Source organism: Strix aluco, chromosome 18 (assembly GCF_031877795.1).
Source record: "Strix aluco isolate bStrAlu1 chromosome 18, bStrAlu1.hap1, whole genome shotgun sequence".
Lineage (NCBI taxonomy): Eukaryota > Metazoa > Chordata > Aves > Strigiformes > Strigidae > Strix > Strix aluco.
The window spans coordinates 11,719,950-11,745,314 of record NC_133948.1 but is presented as its reverse complement, the minus strand read 5'-3'; the positions used below and the strand labels follow the sequence as shown (position 1 = coordinate 11,745,314).

Sequence of the window (25,365 nt, the reverse complement as noted above, 5' to 3'; positions counted from 1 at the left end):
CTATGTATGCAACATATTGTTTCACTTCAATTGAGGCTGATTGTCTGGGTGACAGGAACCAATATTCACCCTATTAACACCCTTCCCTGCCCATTTCAAAGAAGGTGCAATGAAAAGCATTGTTTCATTACACATAATCTATCAGCCAGAGCTTGGGTTATGCATAAACTATACAAAAGTAGGTTAGTCGATAGTCGGCAACAGTGAATAAACATTTTTCTTTTTCCTTGCATATTCTCATGTAGTTCTCATGCAGGTTTCTGCAGTATTTTAATAGCTGTGGGGCTATTCTAAGGTCCAGAGAGCTTGAAAGAACAGAAAACAATAAAAAATGGATATTCCACAAAGGCCACAGCTCCACTGTTTGACCATTTCTTTCTCATCCTGCCTCACCAACAGGACAGTGACAATGTAGTGTAACTCTCTCCATCAGAAGGTTAGCCCTTATGCTTGAATTTGCCTCTTTGGGATGAAAAGTTTGAAATCTGCTCAGAACTGCATGCATAAAATTGATTTCTCATTTATGGATTCAACTATAAATATGCTTTTACAATTCATGGAATTATAGAAATGTAGGCTGGATGTGATCTCTGAAGGTCACTTATCCTGTCGTCCCAGCTGAAGATGGACTATTGCCAACAGTAAATCAGGCCAGCTACGGCTTTATGTAGTTGACTGAGGAAAAGCTCTATAGATGGAGATTTCACAAAATTTCTAGGCAAATTGTGCTAGTCTTCTAGTGATTTTTTTTTTTTTCCCTGATATCTAATCTGAACCTCCCAAACTGCAATTAGCGTTCATTGCCACTTACTCTTTCATCTGATACTGCTGGGAAGAGTTTAGCGTCATCACCTTTGTAAATATGCTTCAAGTAATTATAGGCTGTTATTACATCACCCCTTATCCCCCTCTTTTGCCAGCCCAAACAAGCCCAGTTCCCTCAGCCTCTCCTTGAAAGTCAATGCAGTGTTATTACCGAGACACAGAAGGCTGATACTAAGCTTAAAGGTCTCAAATGAGGACAGCTAAAGTCCTGGACCACTTCATGTGTAAAACTATGCAACATTTCAGCTATGTTGAATATGTACTTGAAATGCACCTTTTGCCCTTGAGCTAAGCAAATAATCTAAAGGCCTGAAGGAAAACAAAAACAAAAAAACCCACCCCACTTGAAAACAATGAGTAAGCATTGAAATCAACTGAAAAACATTACCAGGAATAAAAAAGCTTGCCTCTATTACCATATATATAACTCACTATAAGGATAAAACATCCAGATATTTACAATTAAAATATGGATAGTCATACTACTTTGGATATATTTTCAAGAACTGTGAGATTTTAAATTAATATGATTTTGAAAATATTTTTAAACTAGATTTTTTTTTAAAACTCCAGAAATACTCAGTTTGCTTGGAATACTGTACAACACTTCAAAAAACCACAATCCCCAAAGCAAGCACAGGTATATAGGTTACAGCACTGGTGGATAAGGGAAGAGCAACTGACGTCATCTGCCTGGACTTGTGCAAAGCATGGAGACATGGATTTGATGGATGGAGCACTCGGTGGATCAGGAATTGGCTGGATGGTTGCACTCAAAGAGTTGCAGTCAGCCGCTCAATGTCCAAGTGGAGAGCAGTGACGAGTGACGTTCCTCAGGGGTTGGTGTTGGGACCAGCACGGTTCAACATCTTTGTTGGTGACATGGACAGTGGGATCAAGGCACCCTCAGCCAGTTTGCCAACAACACCGAGCTGTGTGGTGCGGTCACACACTGGAGGGAAGGGATGTGCCATCCAGAGGGACCTGGACAGGCTGGAGAGGTGGGACCGTGCCAACCTCATGGAGTTCAACAAGGTCAAGTGCAAGGTCCTGCACAGGGGTCGGGGCAATCCCAAGCACAAAGACAGGCTGGGTGAGGAGTGGATGGAGAGCAGCCCTGCGGAGAAGGACTTGGGGGTATTGGTGGGTCGAAAACTGCCTATGAGCCAGCAATGTGCGCTCGCAGCCCAGAAAGCCAACCGTGTCCTGGGCTGCATCAAGAGAAGTGTGGCCAGCAGGTCGAGGGAGGGGATTCTCCCCCTCTACTCCACTCTCGGGAGACCCCACCTGGAGTCCAGTGTCCAGCTCTGGGGGCACCAACATCAGAAGGACATGGACCTGCTCGAGTGGGTCCAGAAGAGGCCACGAAGATTATCAGGGGCTGGAGCAGCTCCCCTGTGAGGACAGGAGGAGAGAGTTGGGGGTGTCCAGCCTGGAGGAGAGATGGCTCTGGGGAGACCTTATAGCAGCCTTCCAGGACTTAAAGGGGGCTACAGGAAAGGTGGGGAGGGACTTTTTATCAGGGAGTGTAGGGATAGGATGAGAAGTAATGGTTTTAAACTGAAAGTGGGTGAATTTAGATTAGATATAAGGAAGAAATTCTTTCCTGTGAGGGTGGTGAGACACTGGCACAGGTTGCCCAGAGAAGCTGTGGCTGCCCCCTCCCTGGCAGTGTTCAAGGCCAGGTTGGACGGGGCTTTGGGCAACCTGGGCTAGTGGAAGGTGTCCGTGGCCATGGCAGGGGGTTGGAACTAGATGATCTTTAAGGTTCCTTCAAACTCAAACCATTCTATGATTATATGCGGCTAATTTAGTTCTTAACTTAGTTCTAAGAAGCATCTTATTTTGTAATCAGGAAATCTTAATTTTCTGGCACTGTCAAAGATACTGAAGATTTATTCTTATATTCCTTTTCTGTCATGTTTGTCCTCTTAGAACTGCTTGCCCCCCCCAAATAATACACAGAGAAGCACAGTGCAAGGTCTCATAACCTTATGTCAAGAGGCTTATGTAGCATAAAGCTTTGTTGGCCTTTTAGGCAGTAAAAGGAGAGTGTTAACAGTTGTTTTCTGAACAACTGAAACATAGCAAGCTTTCCTTTAAGGAAAAAAAACAAGCTACCTGCCCACTTTAATGATTAAATTGAGGCCTGTGAAAAGAGATATATTCCATGATACTTTTTATCTTGTGTACTTCTACTATAGCCCTGACAGCTCTGCCCTAGCTGGACACTATCTATGTAACGTGTAGGTTTTACCCTGTTGGCCCATTGTGACTTGAAGTTTCTTTTGGCCCATATGAACTGCAGTAGCATTTCTTTTGCCAATCTATCCTTATTACTCCTTCACAGAAATGTTGACTTGTGTAGCTGTTCTATCAGGCACAGGACCAATACTGACTGCCCCGTATTTCAATTCTGCTGAACATACCTTCTTCTAGAACTTCTAATTCTCTTATGAAAAGTGATAAATATAGTACCTATCACATGCACATTTTCTGGCTTCTAAATATAATTTTCCTGTACCTCAGCTTGTTTAGAAGATATGTATAGCTAGTCACAAGAGATAACTCAATCTACACGTATTTCTCCACTTTTATTCTGCCTCCTTCCTTGTTGTGGAACAGCCTTTAATACCTTGGCCAGACATACTGGAGTAGCCTTTATCTGGATCCTCTATTATTTCTATTAAATGATGAATGCCCCACTCTTTCTGATCCTTGAACTTGGTAACCTTTCCCTCTGTTTTTCTATATATCCTTTCTTTAAGTTCTCTTTAGTTTCTAAGTCCTAGAAGAAGTATCTGTTGTCCTGTTCCTTTACTTGGAAATCCCCTGGCTCAAAATCTAATCCTCCTGTCAGGATATTGACATTGACAATTGAAATGACAAATTTAGTCAAACTTCTTTCTCAGCTCAGGCACTTTCCTTAGTATAATCATAGCTTAGTGTGAGACTGTACTTACTAGTACTTACAACAAATCTGTATTGTTACTGATCTAGGAATATAAAACAGTTTTGATAGATAGTATTAAAAGAGTGGTTTACCCCAGTCTGTCATTGGCACCCATATGTAACTACTACATAACAATGCTTAATTTATCATGTACTCCTACAGACATGACTTGCTGTTTCAGTGCACACCTAAAAAGCTGCAGGGATCAATTTTCAAAGACAAATTTTCAGGACTCTGTTAAAGTAATACTCCAAATTATATCTGCTTTGTCTAGTGTAGTCCACAGTAAGCCTTAGTAACACTACCGTTCTTTTCCAGTCACAGAGATCATGCGTGTTAAAATATTCATAATGTTTTCATTGTCATCCTATACAATAGCCAAGACTAAAGGTCCCCATGTAATTCTCATTCATACTGCCAGTTTCAGTTATCATCTGCAGAATTTTCTGTAAAGACAGAGTAATACTCCACAGGAAATCATCAAGGGAGACAGTATCCTGCAGTACCACTTTGTCAGGTTTATTTTCCCTTTTTTCTCTAAAAAAGAAGTATCAAATATTGACTACTGCCTTCTCCTTTCTACATTTTCACATACAAACTGTAAGTATAAACAATTACAGGATGTTATCTTTAAAATAGTGAGGAATTAATTTGTAGTTTACAAATTTTGTTTGCCAGTATAATTTTTTCTACTGATTTGAGGATGAATCTGTTAAAAAAAAATGAAGCAAGCTTGTTTCACATTTAATACATTTTTTTTGTCTTCAACATACAAATGTGTATCTTCCTATCTAAAATTACACAAGGGGGTCCACTTCATAACATCCATGTTTCTCAGCCTTCTATATGCTCATTTCATAGTAGAGATTCAAGGTTCCTCTAATATCAAACCTCCTTTTATCATCCCTTTCAATTTCCCTTTATTGCAGTGGCATAAATTATACATATATACATAACATGCTATGTTAGTTTTCCATGTTTCTGCACTTCACATTCCTCCTATGTATGCAGGACACCAAAAGGAATTTTGGTAAGAAGGACAGAAATAGATGGCATGTGCATGTATATATCCATATGGTAGGTGCTATATTGACATAGCTGCTTCTGGTTATCCTGACCTCCTTCTTGTTTTGTTTACCGCGTAACTGGTCGGGAATTCCTGCAGTGGTTTTAGACTGATGTAACGTATTACTCTGGTGATCGGATAATGAGTTTGTCTGCTTGTAGAATAAATTAAGCTGCTAAGTGACTTAAGAACACTTCTTAATGAATTCACAATGGGACTTACCCTTCTGTGTCAACCTTTCTAATTTTGACATTTTAGAATTCCCGATATTTTCCAGGAAAACTTTGGGATCCTAGGACTGGAAAGAAAGGGTTTGAAAAGGCAAAACAATTCTGTCTAGTCAAACCTCTATTGATTACCTTGTCCCTTCTGGGACATGCCAAGGCTAGAAACAGGTATATATAGGACATCACGGGTAGAGTGTTTTATCTCAGTTTAATCCTACCTCAGTGAGGTTCTTAATTTATTTGAGAGATATATCGAGTGAATTGCATTAAGTCTATTTACTTCTCTCCAACAGATAGTTTCTTCTTTTTGATTTTTAGATGAAAGTAATTATTTTTCATAACCCATGAAATTATCATCTTTCCCCATTTAGACCCACAGCCACCTGATCCTATGAATTCTTGTACGAGTCATCTTTCTTTGAACAAAAGATGAATCATACAATAGTCTTTTTCCTTTTAAATCAAGTCTCTCTTATCCAGCACTCAATCAGGACTGCCTAACTGCTAGACAGGAAGGACCTTTCAACTAGCACTCAATCTAGGCTTTTTTTACAAGAAAAATGTATCTCTTTATATTTATCCAGGCTATCTCTTGCTTTCTGCATAATCTGTATTTTCTTCTGCAAAATTCTTTTGCTTTCCCTCTGCCTTCCATTATGTATTTATTCAAACATAGTTTGAATTCCTGAATTGCTTTGGCTATGACTGTCTTAGGCAGTGGTATTTCCTTCAATTTATTTTGTAGACTCTCATTATTTCAGAACGGATTCAATTTTTTTATATAGTAACCTTAAGGAAAACCCAATGTTTACATCCAATGGATTCAATTACCTTTTCACCTCACCACCACTTCTTCAAATACTTTAGCTTCACCTGCTTTCTTTAGAAGGTCTTAAGTTGTGGATCTCTAAAGAACACATTTGAAACAGAAGGAAAAGGTTCATGCCATTTTGTGAAATAGCTCATAGCTGCCAGCATATGCTAAATGCCAGCCACTACTGCAAGGAAAAGCCTCAACAGGAAAAAAGCAACAGCTTCCACTGGTTCTTCCGAGATTTACTGACATTTAGAGATTTTCTAACTTTTCTGGAAAGCAAACATTACCATTCCTGCACCAATTTTATTCATCACTGTTTACGATTTACACAAGGTTAATTTTAACTAGTTTAGTTAGGGTTTTTACAATCCCCAAATGCCTACCAGTTTTAAAATAATGATGAAAGAGGAATAATGATTGAAAGATAAAGTTCTTAGGTATTTAGTACAAATGCCAGTTAATTCCCTTATTTGTGATAGTTTCTCTCTTCATAATTTTTCATTTTTATGTTCAAAGCTCTCCCAGCTGTGACCAGAAAGCTTTAATGTGAAAGCTGTGAAAAGATACTGCATGCCAGTTTGGGTCAATTTACCAGGTGATTTTTCTAATTACTTGCTATCTTGATAACAGAAAACCCTTCTGAAAACTCTTAGTTGTTCTGGAACTCTCTCCTGCCAAGCACACCTCTACTGTTTCAGAGGATGACCAGGGAAGTTTGTATGTTTGCAAATTATGGGGAGAACAGAAGCAGCCATCTGTTCCTTAGCATGTTCTTTCCCTTAAGCAACCAATTCCTTGTTCTCATGCTCAGAGAAGAATTTGCAATTAGCCTCCAACAAGGCCGTCTGGATAAGGCATTGGCATTATATTGCTTATACCTCAGCTTGTGTATAATTATGAAATTGCAGCAGTACATTTTTTCTAACCACCTGGCTAGCTACTCCCCTCAGGATTCCTGAACTGGAAAAGAGACTGCAGAGAAGAATGCCTTTTTCTACCATTATTTTTCCTCCACATTAATAGAAAATTTTTATACCTCCTTTGGGAGTTGTACAATAATTTATTATATTTTTTTATTATAATAAGCTATAACCGTCTCAAGTTCACTTTCCCTATAATATATAGAGTAGTTTTACAATATTGATGAGACCAGAAGTGAGCCTGTTATGTTAGGATAGGGGTATACAAGTGTATACATTATGTATCTTTAGGCTCAGTTTCAGTGTCAGCCTTCATATTAAACCGTGGACATCTTGCTGCTTGTTTACAATTTTCAGATATATCAGGATGTCATCTGGCTATAAAAAACTGAGACACATGTCATGCATTGCTGTTTCAAATGTGATTGATGCCCTGTACAAATCATAAGCCACCACTTAACATTTATAAAGGCCTTGTCTTGCCGTGTATACTATTTTCTCTTAGGTTTGGATTTACTTGTTGGTCATTTAATTCCACACAGAAGGTGAGACTGAACATTATGTGTTTCATGTCTCCATGTTAACAGGTAAAAACCAATTTCAGAATAACTTCAATTAATTTTCTGTTCTTCATATGGAAGTAGGTGCTGCCTGTTTCTCTTTCCCTAAAGTTTTCATACTTACATGGATGACATCTTACTGTTATTTGAAGACTTGACTTTTCCTTTCCGATACATTTCCTCGTTGTTCAGTGATACATTTTTCTACTTTTGCTATTACAGTTAAATCATGATTTTGGGGGTTCATTTCCCAAAGTATATCATGCATTTATACCATGCAACCATAGTCTTGCACTGGTGTAATAGAGCCTGCATTTTTGTTGGAAATAATAATTGATTAACTTATTTGCATTTTAATTAAAACAAATTCTGCCTAAAGTTTTTATGATCTTCAGATATTACATACTATTATAATAATAATATTATATTGAAGAAGAAATTTCTTACACTCAGGTACAACAGTTTACTAAGAGATCACCAAGTTTACAATAATTTAAAACTGTCAGTCCTTTTGTACATGTTTGTTACATTTCACAGTTTTTGGAAGGGTTTTAACTCTCTGATTTTTTCCTTGGACTACAGACTCCAACTGAGGATTTGGTAGTAGAGGGACAATGTTGTGATTCACTACAAAATACAGTAATAAACGCATCTCTTTTAAAATGCAGTATCCTGTTAGCATGAATGTTGTGAGAGTTAAAACCTATATTGGCTCTAAAATATTTTTTTCCAGACAATTAGTAGCAAAAGCATTTCAACTGAGCTAAAAGTTTCTTGCATGGTCTTATTATCAGCTACAAATTCAGGGAAGGGAAGGAAAGAAAAGCATGATTATTTGGAAACAGATGTATGATGTTTTTAGGGGATTATCTGTTGTGTCAGGATTTGCATTGTGAAAATAAAAATTTAACCCTCAAACAAATCTTTAAAGCCACATTTTTACACCTTAAATCTGTATATTAAGCAGGCTCAAGTGTCAGATGACCCCACCTTTACAGAGGAAGAAGTAAACAAAAGAGCCCAAATACAGGGACTCTAACTTTCCTTATATTTCAGTACGCCTTAAGAGGCTTGTGAGTTAGATTTCAACTACATACTCCTACTGTGGCAGTGCCAACCATCATGGTGCACCCCTGTGCTGCTGAGGCTTTTGAAACGACCAGAAACTGCCAAGGGCTTCTGGGTTTAATCTGTAAACACAGAATTACTCACTAAAATAACTAAACCAGTGCCTTCATGGAACTCTGAGAACAGAGGATGTGATTCTGACCAAGTCAAGCCATAGCAAATGAAAAGGAATAGGACACAAATAGGAGGAGGAAGGTATAAGAGGTAATTCAAAAAGCTTAGGTAAAACAGTCTGCTGCTTAGGTAAAACAGTTCAGCAACTATGCATTTTTAAGGGGTAATTTTTTCAGGATACTGTTTTAGTGTAACAATAATGATCAATACTGTTGCAGATTTCCTTTGAAGTAATAATGATACATTTTTCTTCTCTAATACAACTGAATAAAAAGTAAATTTTAAATAAATTATATTTTCATATTACTTTTTGTGTAATAAACAGTGAGTGATTCTTCTCTCTTCATCTCACCAGTACAAATATGGAGTTTGAATCAGGTCTACAAGAAGGAGATATGCCTTACAGTGTTCTGAGATTTTAAAGATGCTCAAAAATTGCAAAAATTGTTTTGGGGTGTCTGAAGAGGATTAGATGGGAATGATGAAAAACTTAGGCTTTGGAATCTGATATGAAACTGGCCCATGGAGGTCAAAATAGCAAAAAGCATTATCACCAAGTTGAAAAATTAGTTGATATTAATTTTCAAGGAGAATAACTGGCACACAGCTGAAAGACTCTTCTAGTTAAAACAATAGTAAAGAATTAAACAGACATCACAGCAAGAATTCAATTTTTCAGCCTACATTACCTCTATCTCAGAGCCTATGATATCTTCAGAATCTATATAATCTCCAGTTTTAAAAATGTACCTTGTTTTTTGTGAATATTTGTTTCTACACTTTTTTCCAAATACGTTTGCTGTACAGAAAAAACTGATTCCAAATTTTCAGTCATATATAATTTTCTTACTTTCAGCAGTACATGAACACAGCTGAACTGGGACAGAATAAAGGATCACTTATTCAAGAATTATAGTTTTATTAATAATAATCATTGCTGGGTATTGAAAAATATTGAAATGAATCCTTTTTGCTTAATTGTAAAATGCCACGCTTATCAACATTCTCTAAATATGAATAGGATGACTTGCTTAAAAGAGATGTTTTTCTTTAAATAGAAAATATGAGTGCATACCTTAAAAAAATTTCATGATAGACAAATAGCTGACTGAAGTCAGATAATGATAATGCTGATGTGTCAATGAAACCTAAGAGAAATAAAGATCTAAGCTGTAACATGTTGGAAAACATTGACCTTAGCAAAAATGTCTGATTACGATATTTCCCATATCTACTTTTAACAATACTTGAGTGATATTTATTTTAATAATCTAGAATATTTTCTATTCAAAACGTTACATCTGTTTACCACCTATTAATAAACAGCCTTCGAGAGCATTTGGTACCATGGACAGCTCCAGCTGCAGCACGAGTAAGTGTGTTGCAGCAGCAACACATCAGGAAAATTCAAGACGGCCGTTGACTTTTCAGTTTATAGCAGCATTGGATTGTTATTTCCAAATATGTAATTGTGGTGGTCATCCTAAATTGTTCATAAATGGAGTTTGCCTACTCAGGGTAGCAGACAGAAAGATGTTAAACACATCTGGCTAAACTCAGCTTTCACCTATAAATATACAAGTTGTCCCGTCATAAGAGAAAGTGGTTCTTGTGTATTCTTTCTGGCTTGCCATTATACAATGTGGGGAAGTAAGGCAAGGAAAAAATTCTGACTATGTATGGTGTACTAAACTACATACCTAATGATGCAATGTTACAACTGTGCTACAGTAGTTCCGTAAAAACCGTTATCAGCGGAATGTTTCTGTAGTGTGAAATCCTTAGAAATTACTCATTCCTTTTATTTAAAGAATTTCTTTACAGTGCTTACCTAAGTTTGAACACAACCAAGTTTTCCCAAGTTACACCTGTTGTTTATAAATCTTCAGTTTTAGACTTTTCTCCATAGTTGCCAAATATATTAAAAAATAATGGAAAAGGTTATCTGTGGTGAAATGTATTGTATCAAAATAAGTGAATTAAAATGCCTGAAATTTCATGATCGGGTAAGATGGAGAGTCACCAAATAAAACAAAAGTTGTTTCTAAAAGCAGATTTTGCTCATTGATAGACATAATAATGTATTTTGTGTGCTTTTCACAGTTGTGCTGAAACACTACTGTTGACGCTGTTGTTTCCTCTCCTACAGAGTCGAATGGCAGAAAGTTTGCGTCTCTTTGATTCCATCTGCAACAACAATTGGTTTATCAACACTTCCCTCATCCTTTTTTTGAATAAGAAAGATCTGCTGGCAGAAAAAATCCGACGCATCCCCTTAACAGTCTGCTTTCCTGAATACAAAGGCCAAAACACTTATGAGGAAGCAGCAGTCTACATCCAACGCCAGTTTGAGGACTTGAATCGCAACAAGGAGACCAAGGAGATCTACTCACACTTCACCTGCGCCACTGATACCAGTAACATACAATTTGTCTTTGATGCAGTGACAGATGTCATCATTCAGAACAATCTCAAATATATTGGCCTCTGCTAAGAATCCTTGGGCTTAATCTGTTTTCCTGAAGTGATAAAAAAGGGGCTAACTACTTCCACTTCTAGTGGGAGAAATGGGGCAATGCTTAGTAGCCCAAGGAGAGAAAAGGGGAAATCTGATGTATGTACACAGTTCCTCTTATGCCCCCTTAACCTGCTACATCATTTTTCACAAATATGTTCTGGAGAGTGAAAACCTCCTCTCCAATAAAACCACACAAACCCCACCCCCCCAGTGAAAAAAACCCCATCAACTCAAAAACCCCAAACAAAACCAAGAGATTGAGGCATAACTCTGTGGAGATGTTTTCACCACAGTCACTGCACTTTTATTCTATTTGTTTCATTCCATTTCCTACAGTGGAAGTGTTATCATGTTCTATGTAAGAAATAATTCTCATCGAGTTGTCGTAAAATTTTACTGACATGAAGATATAAAGCTGGTGAGTGTGAGTGACGGATGAACTAGTTTGCGGGATGTGGAGCAGAATGGTTGTGTTGGGGAGAAAAGCTAGTTCAAACCAGAAGCTACAGAACAGGAGAGTTTAAGCAAAACACTACTTAAATTTGTAGAGAATGGGCATGCACCCACAATATTGGTACACACAGCCAAACTATATACATCATGTATGCATATGCACATGACTCACAGCATATACTATGTACACACTTCTGCTTTACTGTTTATCATGGACACCTTGCCTGTTAAAGGAATTGTTGGTGCGCAACTGTTCTGTGATTTCCAAACTGACTAGCAGCTCTTTCTACTCTTTAAGGCTTCAAATATGCAGCAAAACTACATGAAATGGATCTATGAATAGGCCAAATTAAGGTCAGTGTTTCTTCTACTGGTAAGGAGTTTTATACATTGAAACAGTCTTCTTTTACATCTTTTTTTGCCAAATCTTGTGGTGTTTCACAAAAAACAAACTATATTTAAGAAGTAGGTTAGTGTTCCTTTTTTAATACAGATAAAAAAATCACAAGGCAATTTTTTAAATTATTGTTGTAGTGTCTGGATTGCTGAATGTGAAAGTTGCCAACAGCCAATTCTGTTCCACTGCTCCAAATACATTCTGGGAATTGTAATATTGTAATAGATTTCCCAAGAACCAGGAGCCATGGAGATTGTGTAGTATATAGCCTCCAAAGCCTTTTTTGTTGGTTTTTTAATTATTTTAAAAATGTGATGTATTGTTAGAAGGTTAAAGATGAGCGATATGAACAATAACTAAATGTCTTGATATTTCAATTTAATAATTTAAATTATTTACAGTTTAGTGAAATTAAGGAAACTGAAGAGATGCATTCCTCAGCTCCAGGTTTCATCTCATAAAGAAACACTACTGGATGGAGTAGCATTCCGGCAAAAGTTTGAATGCATAAGAAGCTCTGTGGGACTATACTGGAAAATCTCAAATGGATCATATAGACCTAAGTCTGGTCAGTTGGTTCTTTCCCCTGCCATAGAAAAGACTTCTTAAAGACTTCAGTGTAAAGTTGGTGTGTAAATATATGTTTGATAATTGTAAAGCACATACATACACAGAGACACAAACACACATGCACACTGGAAAATAACCTTCTACTTTTGTTCCCCCCTACGTACTATGATTAGTGCAAGAAATCTCAGCCAAGGGCTCTAAGAAATTTAAAACAAAATGGTTAATAACATCAACATTTAAATTGTCCACTTAAAAAAATAAATAATTCAAATGATACTGAACGTGTCTATAGTGTGTTCATTAATTAGTGTTACGATGGTTACTTGATTGGATAATGTTTGTGAAGTGTTTTTTCCTTTATGACAGACTGCTGTGTTTTGTTTATTTGCTCCAGATCTTTTTCCTCAGTTTATTCACCAACATTCAGCAATTTCAGTCTTAAACAATTACACTTGAGCAACTCAGTAAGATTTATGGGATGTGTTCCCATTTAATATCTTTACAAATTCTGAATGCATGTTATTGTTATATTTTTGGGGGAGATGGTTAGTAGCAATTTTAGGAAAGAAGTTATAGATCTCTATCAGGAAAGAAAATTCCACAGTATCTGCAATGTACATAAGAAGCCTACCTGCATACTGTCTTACACAAGCAGGTACTCTGCACTGATGTTTATACTTAGAAATACATGTCTAGGTATAAGCACATATAGGAATTTTTAAATAGTGCCTGAGGTTGGTCTCCTAAACCTGCATTTAAAGATTGAACAAACCTTGAAAAATATGTTCACATTTTTGTACTACTGAGCTCTCAAGCGAGTCTCCAAAATCAATGTGAACTTCTGTATTGGCTTATGCTTGTGAAAAATTAGGCTTCAAGAAAAATCTAAGTATTTTTTAAAAGTGACCATGCAAGGTGATCTATCAGCATAAGTCTTATTGATGGTTTTTCATTGAAGTTTTCTTGAAAATTCCACCCATTCAGACTATAACAAGGTTCTTCTAGAACATCCTCTAACTGAAATCTTTAAAAGTCTGGATTTACGTTAAGAAAAGCTGCAACTCTTGTACAAACAGCACAGGCTCAAGTCATGGGTTAAGACTTTGAAAACTCTTCAGTCCAGACATAATCTATAATGGCAAAAAATCTGTCTGATTTTGAAGGAGGTATTTTATCCCTGTACTGAAGACACAGGGCCCCTTTAAGCATTCCCTATCAACTGTTACACCTGAAGAATAGAGGCAAAAGAGCCAATGAGGCTTCACCTTGAAGGTATAAAAGGTTTGTCATGGCACACAGGGAGTATATAGATCTTACTTGTAATGAGAAGATACTATTGCCTGCTTGTAATATTTGCAGTCAGGCTGCTTGACTTGGTGAGTTTACTAAAAGCTATCTATGGTAACTGCTAGTACAGTCCACAGAGCTAGGACAGGTGCCTCTAAACTTTGTTTACTATTAAAGTGCTGTCATTTACTTGAGAAATTGCACAGTATTTCTAGTCTAAACTGCTATCTATAGCACAATACCCTATTATTAGCCAGCTGAATTGTGAAAAAGGTATAAAATGAGACAGGGCTTCATTTTCCAAAGAATGGAGTATTAGATGTTATGCCTCCTTCACCTCTAGCTTTCATGGTACTGTGGTCATTTCAGACTAGTGAAAGAAGTGACAAGAAAACACCAGCATTCATAGAGCATAGCTTCAAGGTAAGAAAGCTGGATAGAAAAACTAAAATGAAAAGTGTAGTCAGTTATGAGGAGGGTAAGAGACATTTAAAATTAAAAACTAAATCTTTATTCAGCTAAGAAGGTCCTTCCAACATAAGTATTATAGTCAACCTACAATAGAAGTGGAGAACCGAGGATATTTTAAAACAGGCTTAGAGGTATTCCTAAAGAAAAGAGTCAGTTACATTTTTTGCTGAATGAAGGCTATCTTGGGAAGGAGAAAAGAAATTGAAACACTGTTGTGTGTTCCTACTTGGCTTAAGAAAAGCATAGGCATGGGGAGGAATAAAGCAGTAAATAATTAAGTTTAAATAATCAATTCACATAATCATGTCCTCTGAATAGCAATTCCTTGCTATTAACTCTCTAATAATTTAATTCCTATGATGTTTTTGATCTTAGTATTCTGACTAACTCATGGTTACTCTGTTTGCTATCTGAACAATTCAGAATGTTAAATTCTGTTTTACACAGAAGTAAAGTAATTCTATTTCCTGATTGTATAAGAAAACCGAGGCACAGGGAAATTAAAACTAAAAAGTCTGGGCCAAAGGTGCTGAAATGAAATCCCTTGACTCTTAATTATCCACCTGGATAAATCATGCAATTAAATTTGCATCTATTTTCTCAGTTCTCAGGTTTATCAGTGATGCAGCGCACTGCCACCTGAAAGAACTGCATTAATACAGCTGGGATTTCACTTCACCTGGGCAACAATGACATTCACAGAAGAGATGTTCCATCTGCTGCAATAAGAATGCCATCTGTCCTTTTATCATTTGCACTCCAAACAGCAAAACACGTTTCAAAGGGGAAAAAAGGTATTCTTAAACATTCCTTATCCGCAGATCCTCTTGGTTATTATTTTCCAAGGGTGGAATAGTGGAGACATTTACGGTCAGTAAAGTAGGAGAAACATTATCTCTTGGACTTTTCCCAAATAGAGGTTCTGGCAAGCTTAAAAATCCATTGCCACATTCGGTCCACCTCAATCTTTGTCTAAAATGATTAAGTACCCATAAAAGACACGGTAGATAATGGGTAAGAATTATTAAACTTTTCCAGTATTAACTATATCCTAGTGAAAGATTTTTTTCCTAGAACTACTTTTGCAGTTGTTATTGCCCCGGTCATTTATCACTGCATAACACCCCTTCACTAACATTGTTAAGTATTGTGTGTCAACTAATTGTTTTCACAAAGAGTGAAAGTTTTGCTATTAATTTTTCCCCAATGTTCTTAACTTTCTCCAGCTGCTGGTTCTTCTCCCTCTTCTATTGTCTATTGAATACATATATTTATGTGGTTTTGTCTGTCTTCTGCCCATTAATTCTTGCTACTAAGTTGTTTCTTCTAGAAATGTTACTCCTCAGTGTTCTCCCAATCTTTGTGGATTTTCCTGCCTTTTGATTTTTAATGATGCCACTGTTCCTGGAGGATACTGGTATACATCCTTAAATTTAGGAATCAAAAATAGTCTGCAAGTGGATTTGCTTAAAATAACCACATTTTCCTAAATTACTCCTGGTTGGAGAAAGACCAGGTGGCCTGGCATAGAGCTAACTGGAGTCACTGACCACTTCCCAGTTAACAAAAACAACTACACTTCATGCCGATTGCATGTACAGCTTATGTTCCTTTTCACCTAGTGTGGAACATATAGCTTTATTGGCCCTGTGAATTACCTCAGGTCAAGAAAACATGACAAATCTAGCTGTGGAATGGTATATCGGTTGCCGACTTCCTTCAGCAGGTACAAGGTACATCCTATCCCATTATCTGGATGTGAGGTGTAAAGTAAATGCAGAGGAAGACAGTTTCTTGGCTAGCTGAAGAAGGCTGAATTACCAGGGAGAGACTGTTTCTGAATCTGTAACATGTCAAATGAATTATGTCAGGCCTTGTGACTCTTACTACCTATTGGAAAATATTTGCTATTCTCCCTAATGATTCCCTAAATTGTCTCATAACAAAGAAAACAGTTTTAGCACCTTTCTGTTTTTCTTGTAAATAGCCATCTGTACAAGTCCATTCTACAGTAACACAATTCTGCTCAAGGAGTTATCTTCCAACCCTTAAATATAGGCATGTATATTTTTATATATATGTTATATTTTTATCTAAATAAAAAGAATACATGGTTCAGAAAAACACCTTTTTCCAAGGGTAATTAGAGATGCTTTCACAGTTGACATGCTAGCTCAGCTTCTACACCACTGATCTTAGACTGTACATACCTGACAGGTTGAGGATCATAGGTTCTTTCTATTCCCCTGCCTCCCTCCCAAATTGTCGAAGGGCATTGTATGAAAATCTGGTCTGTAGAAAGTTGTGCAAGACAAACTTAATCTAGTCAAGGAGTTCTATTCTGAACGAGCCTTGGAGGCTTTTAATAGCTCAAACATTGACAGAGGAAATGGTCAAAATTTGGCATCATTTCATAGCTGAAGAAATTAAGCTTTGGAAGAGAATTTCACCTAGAAAGGTATGACTCAAGCAAGCTATAAAGAGACTGCTAGACACGTCATGCTCTCCGAGAGATTCGAATATAGGATCAGAAGATAAAGATTAAATTCTGCTTGCTTCACAGATGTAAACAGTTCCTCTACATTCATTTTTAATTTCTTATAAATAGAAGGCAGGGGGGAAATAGGGAAAAAAAATTGGCTTACATGCATACAGAGCGTGATCACTGCAAATATATTAGGATTACACTAAATGTTGAGAATTAATGAATGGAAAATAAAATTATTCAAACCAGACATAAATATCAGCTTTCTAATAAAGTAACTCTCCTTACTTACATTTAAAAGGAAATTGCAATGAAGTCACTGATGCACACCAACTAATTTTACAATTATTTAAATGGCCTCTTTTCATACTACTAATTACCCTTTCCTCCTTTTTGGAGACAAAACTCTAGAACCATTCCCTGAAACAAGTCTTGATGTTAATTTGATTGCCACCAGTACCTGAAGTGGGAGAGGTAAAATGAAGAAACTGATATCAGTCTCAGCTCAAGAGGGGCCTCACTGAAAAGCAACCACCACTTGGAAAATTGCAGCCTTTCTTGTAAATATAGGCAACGTTCACTAAGTTGGGACTGTAACATGATTTGGAAGCTGGTCTGTCTGGCAGAGGTTCCTGCTCATCAAAGGCAAGGTTCTGAAGAAAGACATGGCTGCAGCTGGCTCTCAGCTTTTGCTGAGTTCTCAGCTCAGCAGGGGTTGGATAATCCTTCCACTCCAGGAGGCAACTTGATTTCTCCTTGTATAGTATAATCTTACATTTCCTCATTATCACCAAACTGGTTTTACAGTTGTGACAGTTCCCATCAGTGGTTCCTGACCTGAGATGACATATTCAGATGCCTGCCCCGACAAAGATGGAACAATGGCAGTAGACTTGAGTGGCAGCATGGTGTACCATTATATATCCTCTGGTTTGGGTAATGTATTTTGATTTATGTGGAATTCTTAATAAGCAACGTTTTATGTTTTGGCACCACCAAGAGCTAGTATTGCTTACTGCTACAGTAAGTCTCTAAATAGAAATGACACTTCTAACAAAATGCATTCTATACAACCCTTGGTTTTAGTCCCTGCTTTTTAGAAAGTGTCTTAACTGCAAACGCTGAAAAAACCCCCTCACTTTCTCTCAGGGCCACATGAAGAGCTTTTTTTTTTAAATTGCTTTTTTCTCCCCTAGAACTTTATTCATCCTCCAGTGAATGTTTTCTGCTGATGGAGCTAAACACACTAACAGGTGTTTACATGTAACATTAGTTGTAGTTTACATCTGTAAGTCTCAAATTTATATCTAAAATGGTACATACAGCAGCCACCAAACCCGAGGCAGTTTCCCTGTTTAAACTGAAACCTTTCTAGTCACCTTAAGTTGTGCATCATGCACACACCTGAAACCTCCATCAGCAAAAGGAGACAAGTGGTAAGTTCCTGTCTTAGCCTACTAGAGATCTAGCCATGTCTTAAGGCTGGAGTTAGTAATAAAGTTCAGTACAGCAGGGACTGTACAGCAAGGCTTATTACTGAATTATGCACTTCCAAAAGGGCTAAAAAGAGGCCTTAGCCAGTATGGATGAATGGTTAATGATTAATCTGCAAAAATTTAGCAACGTTTATTTACTTCTGTTAAGTTTTCTTCTCCCATAAGTGTCATTATGATCTACATATTCAGAGGATGGTACATATCTGTCTACACAAGGAAGAGACAGAATTCTTTGAAGGCAGTCAGACATGTCAAAATTTACTTAAGACAAGTCCCTGTTTCATTTGATTTGAGAATCTGTAAAATGGCTAGTAAAATTAAATTAACAGAAAATCTGGTTTTCTATAGTGATGTTCGCAAAGTTGTTTAGCCCACCATTAACACCCTTCGTATGGATTAAATTACTTAAGATTTTTAAAAGGGTGCATGCATGTAGAAATACTGAAAAGGGTTGCATGCATCTAAAAATGCATCTTTATATTTTTAGAATTCATGTACGCTTGCTCAGCGAGGCTTTAAGCATCCATTCAATTCTTTTTTAAGCACCAGTAATGTAACAGAATTCCTCAGACAAGATAGTTTCCTGAATTTAAATAGTATGGCTTTTTAATTGATAATTTATATCTACTGAAATTTTAATGTTAAAATAATAATTTTCATCAACTGGAAGAGAAAACTTTAAGACTAATGTTCAGATTACAAAACTACTGAAATTATAGAATCCGGAAATGAAAGTAACAAATAAGCATAAATTCCCTTAGTGTATAAAAGATTTAGAAAACTATAAATATACATAATAAATATAAAGAAAGCATATAAAAGGTACAATGACCTAGTTTTTTGGCACGTCAAAGACAAATTCTCAGCTTGGATTCCTCTATTTAGAGTGAAGCATTTAAAAGCTAGAGGCCTGACTCTGATGTAATCAACCCAATTTATGTTTATCTCACTGGAGATAAATGGACGTTACCAGAGCTGAACTCATCTCATCCTAAACTAAGCACCTCTGATATGTCAGACTTTTTGTCCCTTTAGATACTGAATTTTCTCCCTGCTATACAGGGAGTGTAGGATGAGTAGCTCAATTTGACATCTGAAGTTAGGTGTAATTTATCACCTTTTTAACTTATTTTACCAAGTCCATTTAACAATATTGGCTAAAGGAAAACAATATTTGAGTAAAATATCAGAAAAAGCAAACTTTTTCATTGTTCTTTGCATCACCCCCAGGTTTGTTTTTTTTTTTTTTAAAATTCACCACCTGAAAGCAATGTCAAAGCGTATGTTTAAGAAACGGTGCCCATGAGCCTCAGGTCAAAGACCCATTAATACATAATCTGTGGAATACACAGTGGAATGGATGGTGCCCTTACTTGCTCATTTGCCTCCTCCTACACCAAGCACTTGCAAGGAGCAGGGAAGGAATAAAACAAATTTCACAAAATTTGTACCTCCTAACACCAGAAAAACTTTTTACAAACCCTGTGTGCTGCGAAATTAGTGCAGCTGATCACAATTTTGAACAGAAGAGGACAAAGTGAATTTTTGATGCAACATTCTGAAATTCAAATTCAAGCATGCAGTCCACACAACCTGTATCTTGAGCAGGTAACCTTAACTTGCATAAGACCTAAGAAAATTAACTGATCTAGCGGGATCAGTTTCCCCAGTACATAGGCAGGGCTATTCACAGATGTAGTACATTAACACAGGGCATTTCACTTCCTACCTATGGACAGCATTTTCTATATTTTGGCTAAGTATTCTCACTATTATTACACAATTTGTGAATTTTTAGAAGTGCAAAAACAGCTCTAGAAAACACAGTTGTCTCCACCAACAAAAAAGATGACAGTCATACCTTTTAAAGTTTTCTGATAGAACCCAAAGAATCAATTCTCATAGGAAAACTAACTCAAGAAAATTAAGATGAGCAAAAATAGAAAAGATACTGGTTTTAACTATGATTTTCAAGGAAAATGGAATAAAATAAATCTGGAAGATATTAGATAGGGAATCAGGTAAATTCACCTATCTGCTCTTTGTATTTTAATACTTAACTACTGAAAAAATCCCTACCTTCATGTAATTTTGCCATCATTTCGAAAATCCGATGTGCGTTCTTCCGACAGATATCTACTGGATCATCCAAGAGCTCAGTGAGGGCAGAAATCACTCCATTTTGTATCAACCCTTGCCTACAAACAACATTGGACGACAGATTTAACTAAGCATAATAAAATTCATATATACTTGTACGATGCTTAATCTTAACTAAATTCTCTTATTTACATTGCACCTGTCTTGCCAAAACTTAGAAATTCTGTTCTTATTTCTCACCAAAACATTTTTATCACTTCCCATTCAATTTGGTAAACTCTAGAATTACACCTACCTGCCAACATTATGCATAGCCATTATACAGAGGATTTCTGTTGTTTTTTGTCGGACAGTACTGTTGTGATGTAGCAGCAAAGTCTTCAGGTTATCCAAGAATCCTACAAGACACAGTACTACATTTTAACATTTCTCACCTTCAGCATTAATTTGAAATAGCAATACTAATTTTTATCTCATAATTTGAAGTGCAAACAATCAGAACTTTCATCTTGTCCTGACCATGAAACTCTCATTGTCGTATCTCAAGTAGGGAAGAAAGTTCCAAGTTTCAAGGCCTACTGCCAAAAATGCCATGCTACAAGCAAGCTGCTGACTTCTGTATCAAGTTAAATCCTAATCTTGCAAATTTTTATGAAGTGACATAACTTTAAAAGTAACTCAAGTCAGCGGAGCTACTGATGTTTTTAGAAAAGCACGTGTTTGCAGGATTGATGCCTATATTTTTTTAAACTTTCTTTAGGTGTAACATGGGCTACGTAAAAACATACAGCATTGCTTTTCACATGCAGAAACAAATTTGGTGACCCATTAATGATTATGTGTATACACACATAACACTGACCCCAAAAAAACCCCAAACAACAATCTCACATTGCTTCATCAGTTACTGTTAATCAAACAGTAACTTAATACATTTTGAACATGATTATTGGTATCTTTTATGAGAAAAAAGTATGAAGGAAGTAAATGGAGAAAAAGCAGTGGCAAACAGGAGGACTTCTTCAGTGCTACATAATCAGCTATGTAGATACACAACAGACTGCTAAAAATTGTGAAGATAAGCTTCCATGGGGTTTTTTTTCCAAAATGCAAACTTAGGATTCTTCCAAGTGCTGGGATAAAAGCTCTTGAAAATAGTGGTGGAGAGATATAATCCTGATGAATATGATAAATTTGGTTATATTGTCTTGTATCTTAATTTCTCATGAAGTTCCAGGGTTTTTTTGTTATAGACTAATTCTACAATTACTAAGATACTTCTGAGGAGGAGTTCTGCATAAAAAGCTCTGACGTTTTGTCTCTCCGGTAAAGTTGTATCTGGATGTGCCATGCTATCCACTGCTGAAGGAATGAATGGCAAAAGATACTTCAAGAATTTTGCAAATGATCTTGTAAACCTTATTTAAATATTAAAAGGTTCATCAGATATTTTGCCTGTTATTATTACAGGTTCTGAGATATGAGTATTTTGAGCACCTCACGCATGAAAACCCCACTGTCCTATGCCATATGTGGCAGAAAATGTCTAATGAAGGAAAAAAAAAAAAAAGTGGATTTTGCCTTTTTTTCCTGCTCTAGGATAACTAAAAGCTTTTTCTTTCCCCCTTGCTAAATAAGATGTATTTAGTGGCTTTATGATATTAGAAATTCATAAATTCACTGCTTTGTTTTCTTCTGAAAGGTTCATGGATAACAGGATTAGAAGAGATTCCAGGCAAATGAAATTTAACTAAGTGGCAAGGGAGTGGTGGGGGGTGTGTTTCTAACTTTGGACTAATTAAACTATTTGGGGTTTTTTTAAATCAGCCTATGTTAGGAATTAGCTAAAATTCAGAATAAACAAAAGAACTAAAAGATTCTGCACTACTTTTGTATTTAGGTATTAATAAAAACTATAATGAGACATTGATAAATCCTAAAGCAAGGATACTCTGACAAGTATACGGCATTACAATATCCTTTACCTTTTTAAGCTAAAACAAGTAGAGATTAAAATAAAAAAAATTTCATGGGCATTTCGTGTCATCAAAGATATTGCAAGGAAAAAAGTAGCGCACAAAAGTGAAGCGGTGTTTTTTTTTTCCCCCACTGTGTCAAAGCTTGTGAGAACAGATCACTTACCTATTTCTATTGCCTGGTAGACATTTTCTGGGTCATGGACCAGATCACAGAGCGCCATCAATGCCCGCTGCTGAGTCAGCAGCTCAGGAGAATGTAACTCCTCCTGCAGTTTAGGAAGGGCCCTCCTTCCAAATGCAATAGGAGCTTTTGTGGGATCTATATCAGGGGGGAGGTTGGCTGAGATACGAGCATGTGCCATCCTAAATTTTCCTAGGAAGAATTCTCCCTATCCCTAAATATACTACAGAACGACTGTCTGAACCTGGTGATTGGATAATGTACCAAGACGACAACTACTGACTTTAAACAGTGCTCTGTGTCCCCGAACAGCTATTTTAGCACACATTCATTGTTAGGAAGCTATGAAAGAAGAGGCTGGAATAGTTCATGATCATCAGCTGAATTGTCTTATCTGGTTTAATTCTCTGCTGAGCACTGTAAAACAAAAACAGAGAAAGCTTAAAATTGCAAGGTGAGGGAGGGAATGTTTTCAAAAGGTTAAAGTGAAATAGTCCAATGTCTCGAACCAGGGAAGGGGCTCAAAATATTAAAGCAAAAGCAAACAAACCCCATTTTTTGAAAAAAGCATTATTTTAAAAGGGGTCTAGTTTAAACCCGCCCTCAGAATTCATTAACGTTTTAAAGAATCGGTGATGGCTGACCTCCCCCTTCCCTCAGCAAGGAAAACGGCTCAGCGGACAGAAGCATACGAACTCCAATACTGAAAACTGCTCAACATAAAAAACAGCTGCAAAGTTAAAACAACTGCTAAACAACTGCACCTGTCTCTTCAAAACAAAAGAAACAGACTAAATATTCAAAGGCGCCCTGTCCCACCAATATGTCGCTGCCTCAGCCCCGTCCCCGGTTCCCGCTCCACCGCTCCTGCCAGCTACGCCACCGCTTCCCGCGCCCGCGTGCTCTAGTTGCCACAGCAACCAGCTCTTTGCGTACGCACCGCTCCGTGAATAAAAACTACGCAGCCAAGCATACTGGTTCCAGTCCTGCGTCAACAGCGTAAGCATCGCGTTTGACGGTCGTTGCTGTGAGCGGGTAGCGTCAGCGGCGTAGTTGGAGAATTGGAATCCGGGGCCGCTACTAGCGCGGGTCTCGGAGCGGGGCTGCGGGCGGTTGAGCTGAGGCGCGGCCCCTCAGGGCGGGAAGCGTGTGAGGAAATAGGGAAAACGCCGCCGTGGGGTTGCGGCGTGGAGGCCTTTTTATGTCGTTTCTCCGCTGAAGCATGGAGGGAGGCTCTGTTCTCACCCCCTGTTTTTAAAGTAATTTCAGTTGAACAAAATTGAAAAAAATTCAGATTGAATAAAATGTTGGTCGAGTTAATGGCAGAGATACAGCAGGCGAGGATCTTGAGGTACAAGGGTTGAAGGGAGCTCAGTAGCTTTGGAGTAGGTTTTCTTTCCTAGTCTTCTCCAGAATGTCACTATAAACGGCTAGAATGTGTAGCCGGGGCTTCCATTACATAGTTTCATGTAACTGTATTCAAAACTTGACCACCTTTTTCAGTATGATTCTGCTAAAAAGTATAGTATTGTTCAGAGGATACTATACAGGGAGAATGTATCATTGCAATGTCGCTAGCACAACTTAAGGGTGCTCTGGATTGTCAGATGTGGTCTGGCATCAGGAAAAAAACTCTGAACAGCTTGTGCTATAAAGGGGTAGTTCTCAGTGCAAATAGAGGAGCCATTGAGATGTTTTTCATTATGTTTGAGTAACAATTGTAATAATCAAAATTCTTAAACTGGATTTTACAAAGCCAAAGTCATTCAGATCAGTCGGATTAAAATACAACACAGGAATAAATTCTGGTTTGTTGATCTTCAAAATCCATAAAAGAAAAATTACTACTTTAAAAAGTATTTTCCAGAAAGGATTCATTTTTCTGCAACATTTTAGAGCAGATTATTTAAAGTAGAGGTTATTTTCCTGGATTAGATTAGACTTCCGCTAACTATATATTTGTAAAGTTTCACCCTATTTCAATAGGAAGAATGTGAACTCTCAGTGTAGAAGGGGCAGGAGAAGACCAGAGACTTCTCTTATCCTTCAGTGTTAACTCAGCTCTCATCCTTTTGGTGTGAGTTGTTCTGTCTTGTCCTTCACCATAGCTTGGAATACTGATTTTGGTTAATGGTCATGACATTAACTTATGTACAGCTTCTGAATACCTTCCTCAGTTCCTTTGTCTATCCACAGAATCTGCTGGTGATACTCTTCCTGCAACATTGATGTAAGGAGGGTTGTGATGCCATGGAGACACTGCATTTCCAGTCCTCCCTGGTGACCAAATCCCCTTCAGGTCTGTAAGAAGAGAAAATCTGGATCTCAGTACTGATCATTCTCAGTATTTTTAGCAGCTTTGTATTTCTTAAATCATTGATCTTTTTTCCTCTAATGGTGTGGCTAATTCGTTGATTTGGTAAATTGGGATATGTTCATGTGTGTGAGAGATTTAGATTAAATACACTAAACAGAAGTAAAGATGGCCTCTCAATTTTAGAATGTTTCTGTCTGGTTGCCTTGGTCCCTCCTGTACTTTGGATTCACTGAGATTGTTGAATTGATTTTTTAGTTTGTGAAAGAGCTCTAGGAGATGAGCAGTGAGTCAGCCTATATACACATGACATATTTACATGCTTAGTATGTGTTGAACTAGAACTAGGAGAACATGGAGAAAGCAAGTTAGTGTTTGAAACTTACCAACTGGCAGGGTTTTTCTTTTTGTGTTCAGAATTATTATTTTAAGACATTAACATAGCTGTAAAAATCATTCAAACTTGACAAAAGGACAGGAGCACACTATAAAAGGGTCTAGATC

The 25,365-nt window shown here is 37.2% G+C and overlaps 2 protein-coding genes across 3 annotated transcripts in view; one reads left to right on the top strand and one right to left on the bottom strand.

Moving 5' to 3' along the window:
- The window catches only part of GNAZ (G protein subunit alpha z), a 74,315-nt gene extending 61,486 nt beyond the window's left edge, over positions 1 to 12,829 (top strand). For both annotated transcript variants that reach the window (XM_074844296.1, XM_074844297.1), the window contains exon 3: positions 10,760 to 12,829. In XM_074844296.1, the coding sequence (XP_074700397.1) occupies positions 10,760 to 11,104 (345 nt within the window). In that variant the 3' untranslated portion in view covers positions 11,105 to 12,829. The remainder of the gene's footprint in view (positions 1 to 10,759) is intronic.
- The window catches only part of RSPH14 (radial spoke head 14 homolog), a 103,196-nt gene extending 80,033 nt beyond the window's left edge, over positions 1 to 23,163 (bottom strand). Inside the window, exons 1-3 of the mRNA XM_074844298.1 lie at positions 22,530 to 23,163; positions 20,683 to 20,785; positions 20,367 to 20,485 (exon numbers count right to left, since the gene is read on the bottom strand). Of these exons, the coding sequence (XP_074700399.1) occupies positions 20,367 to 20,485; positions 20,683 to 20,785; positions 22,530 to 22,728 (421 nt within the window). The 5' untranslated portion in view covers positions 22,729 to 23,163. The remainder of the gene's footprint in view (positions 1 to 20,366; positions 20,486 to 20,682; positions 20,786 to 22,529) is intronic.
- Between the last annotated feature and the right edge of the window lie 2,202 nt (positions 23,164 to 25,365).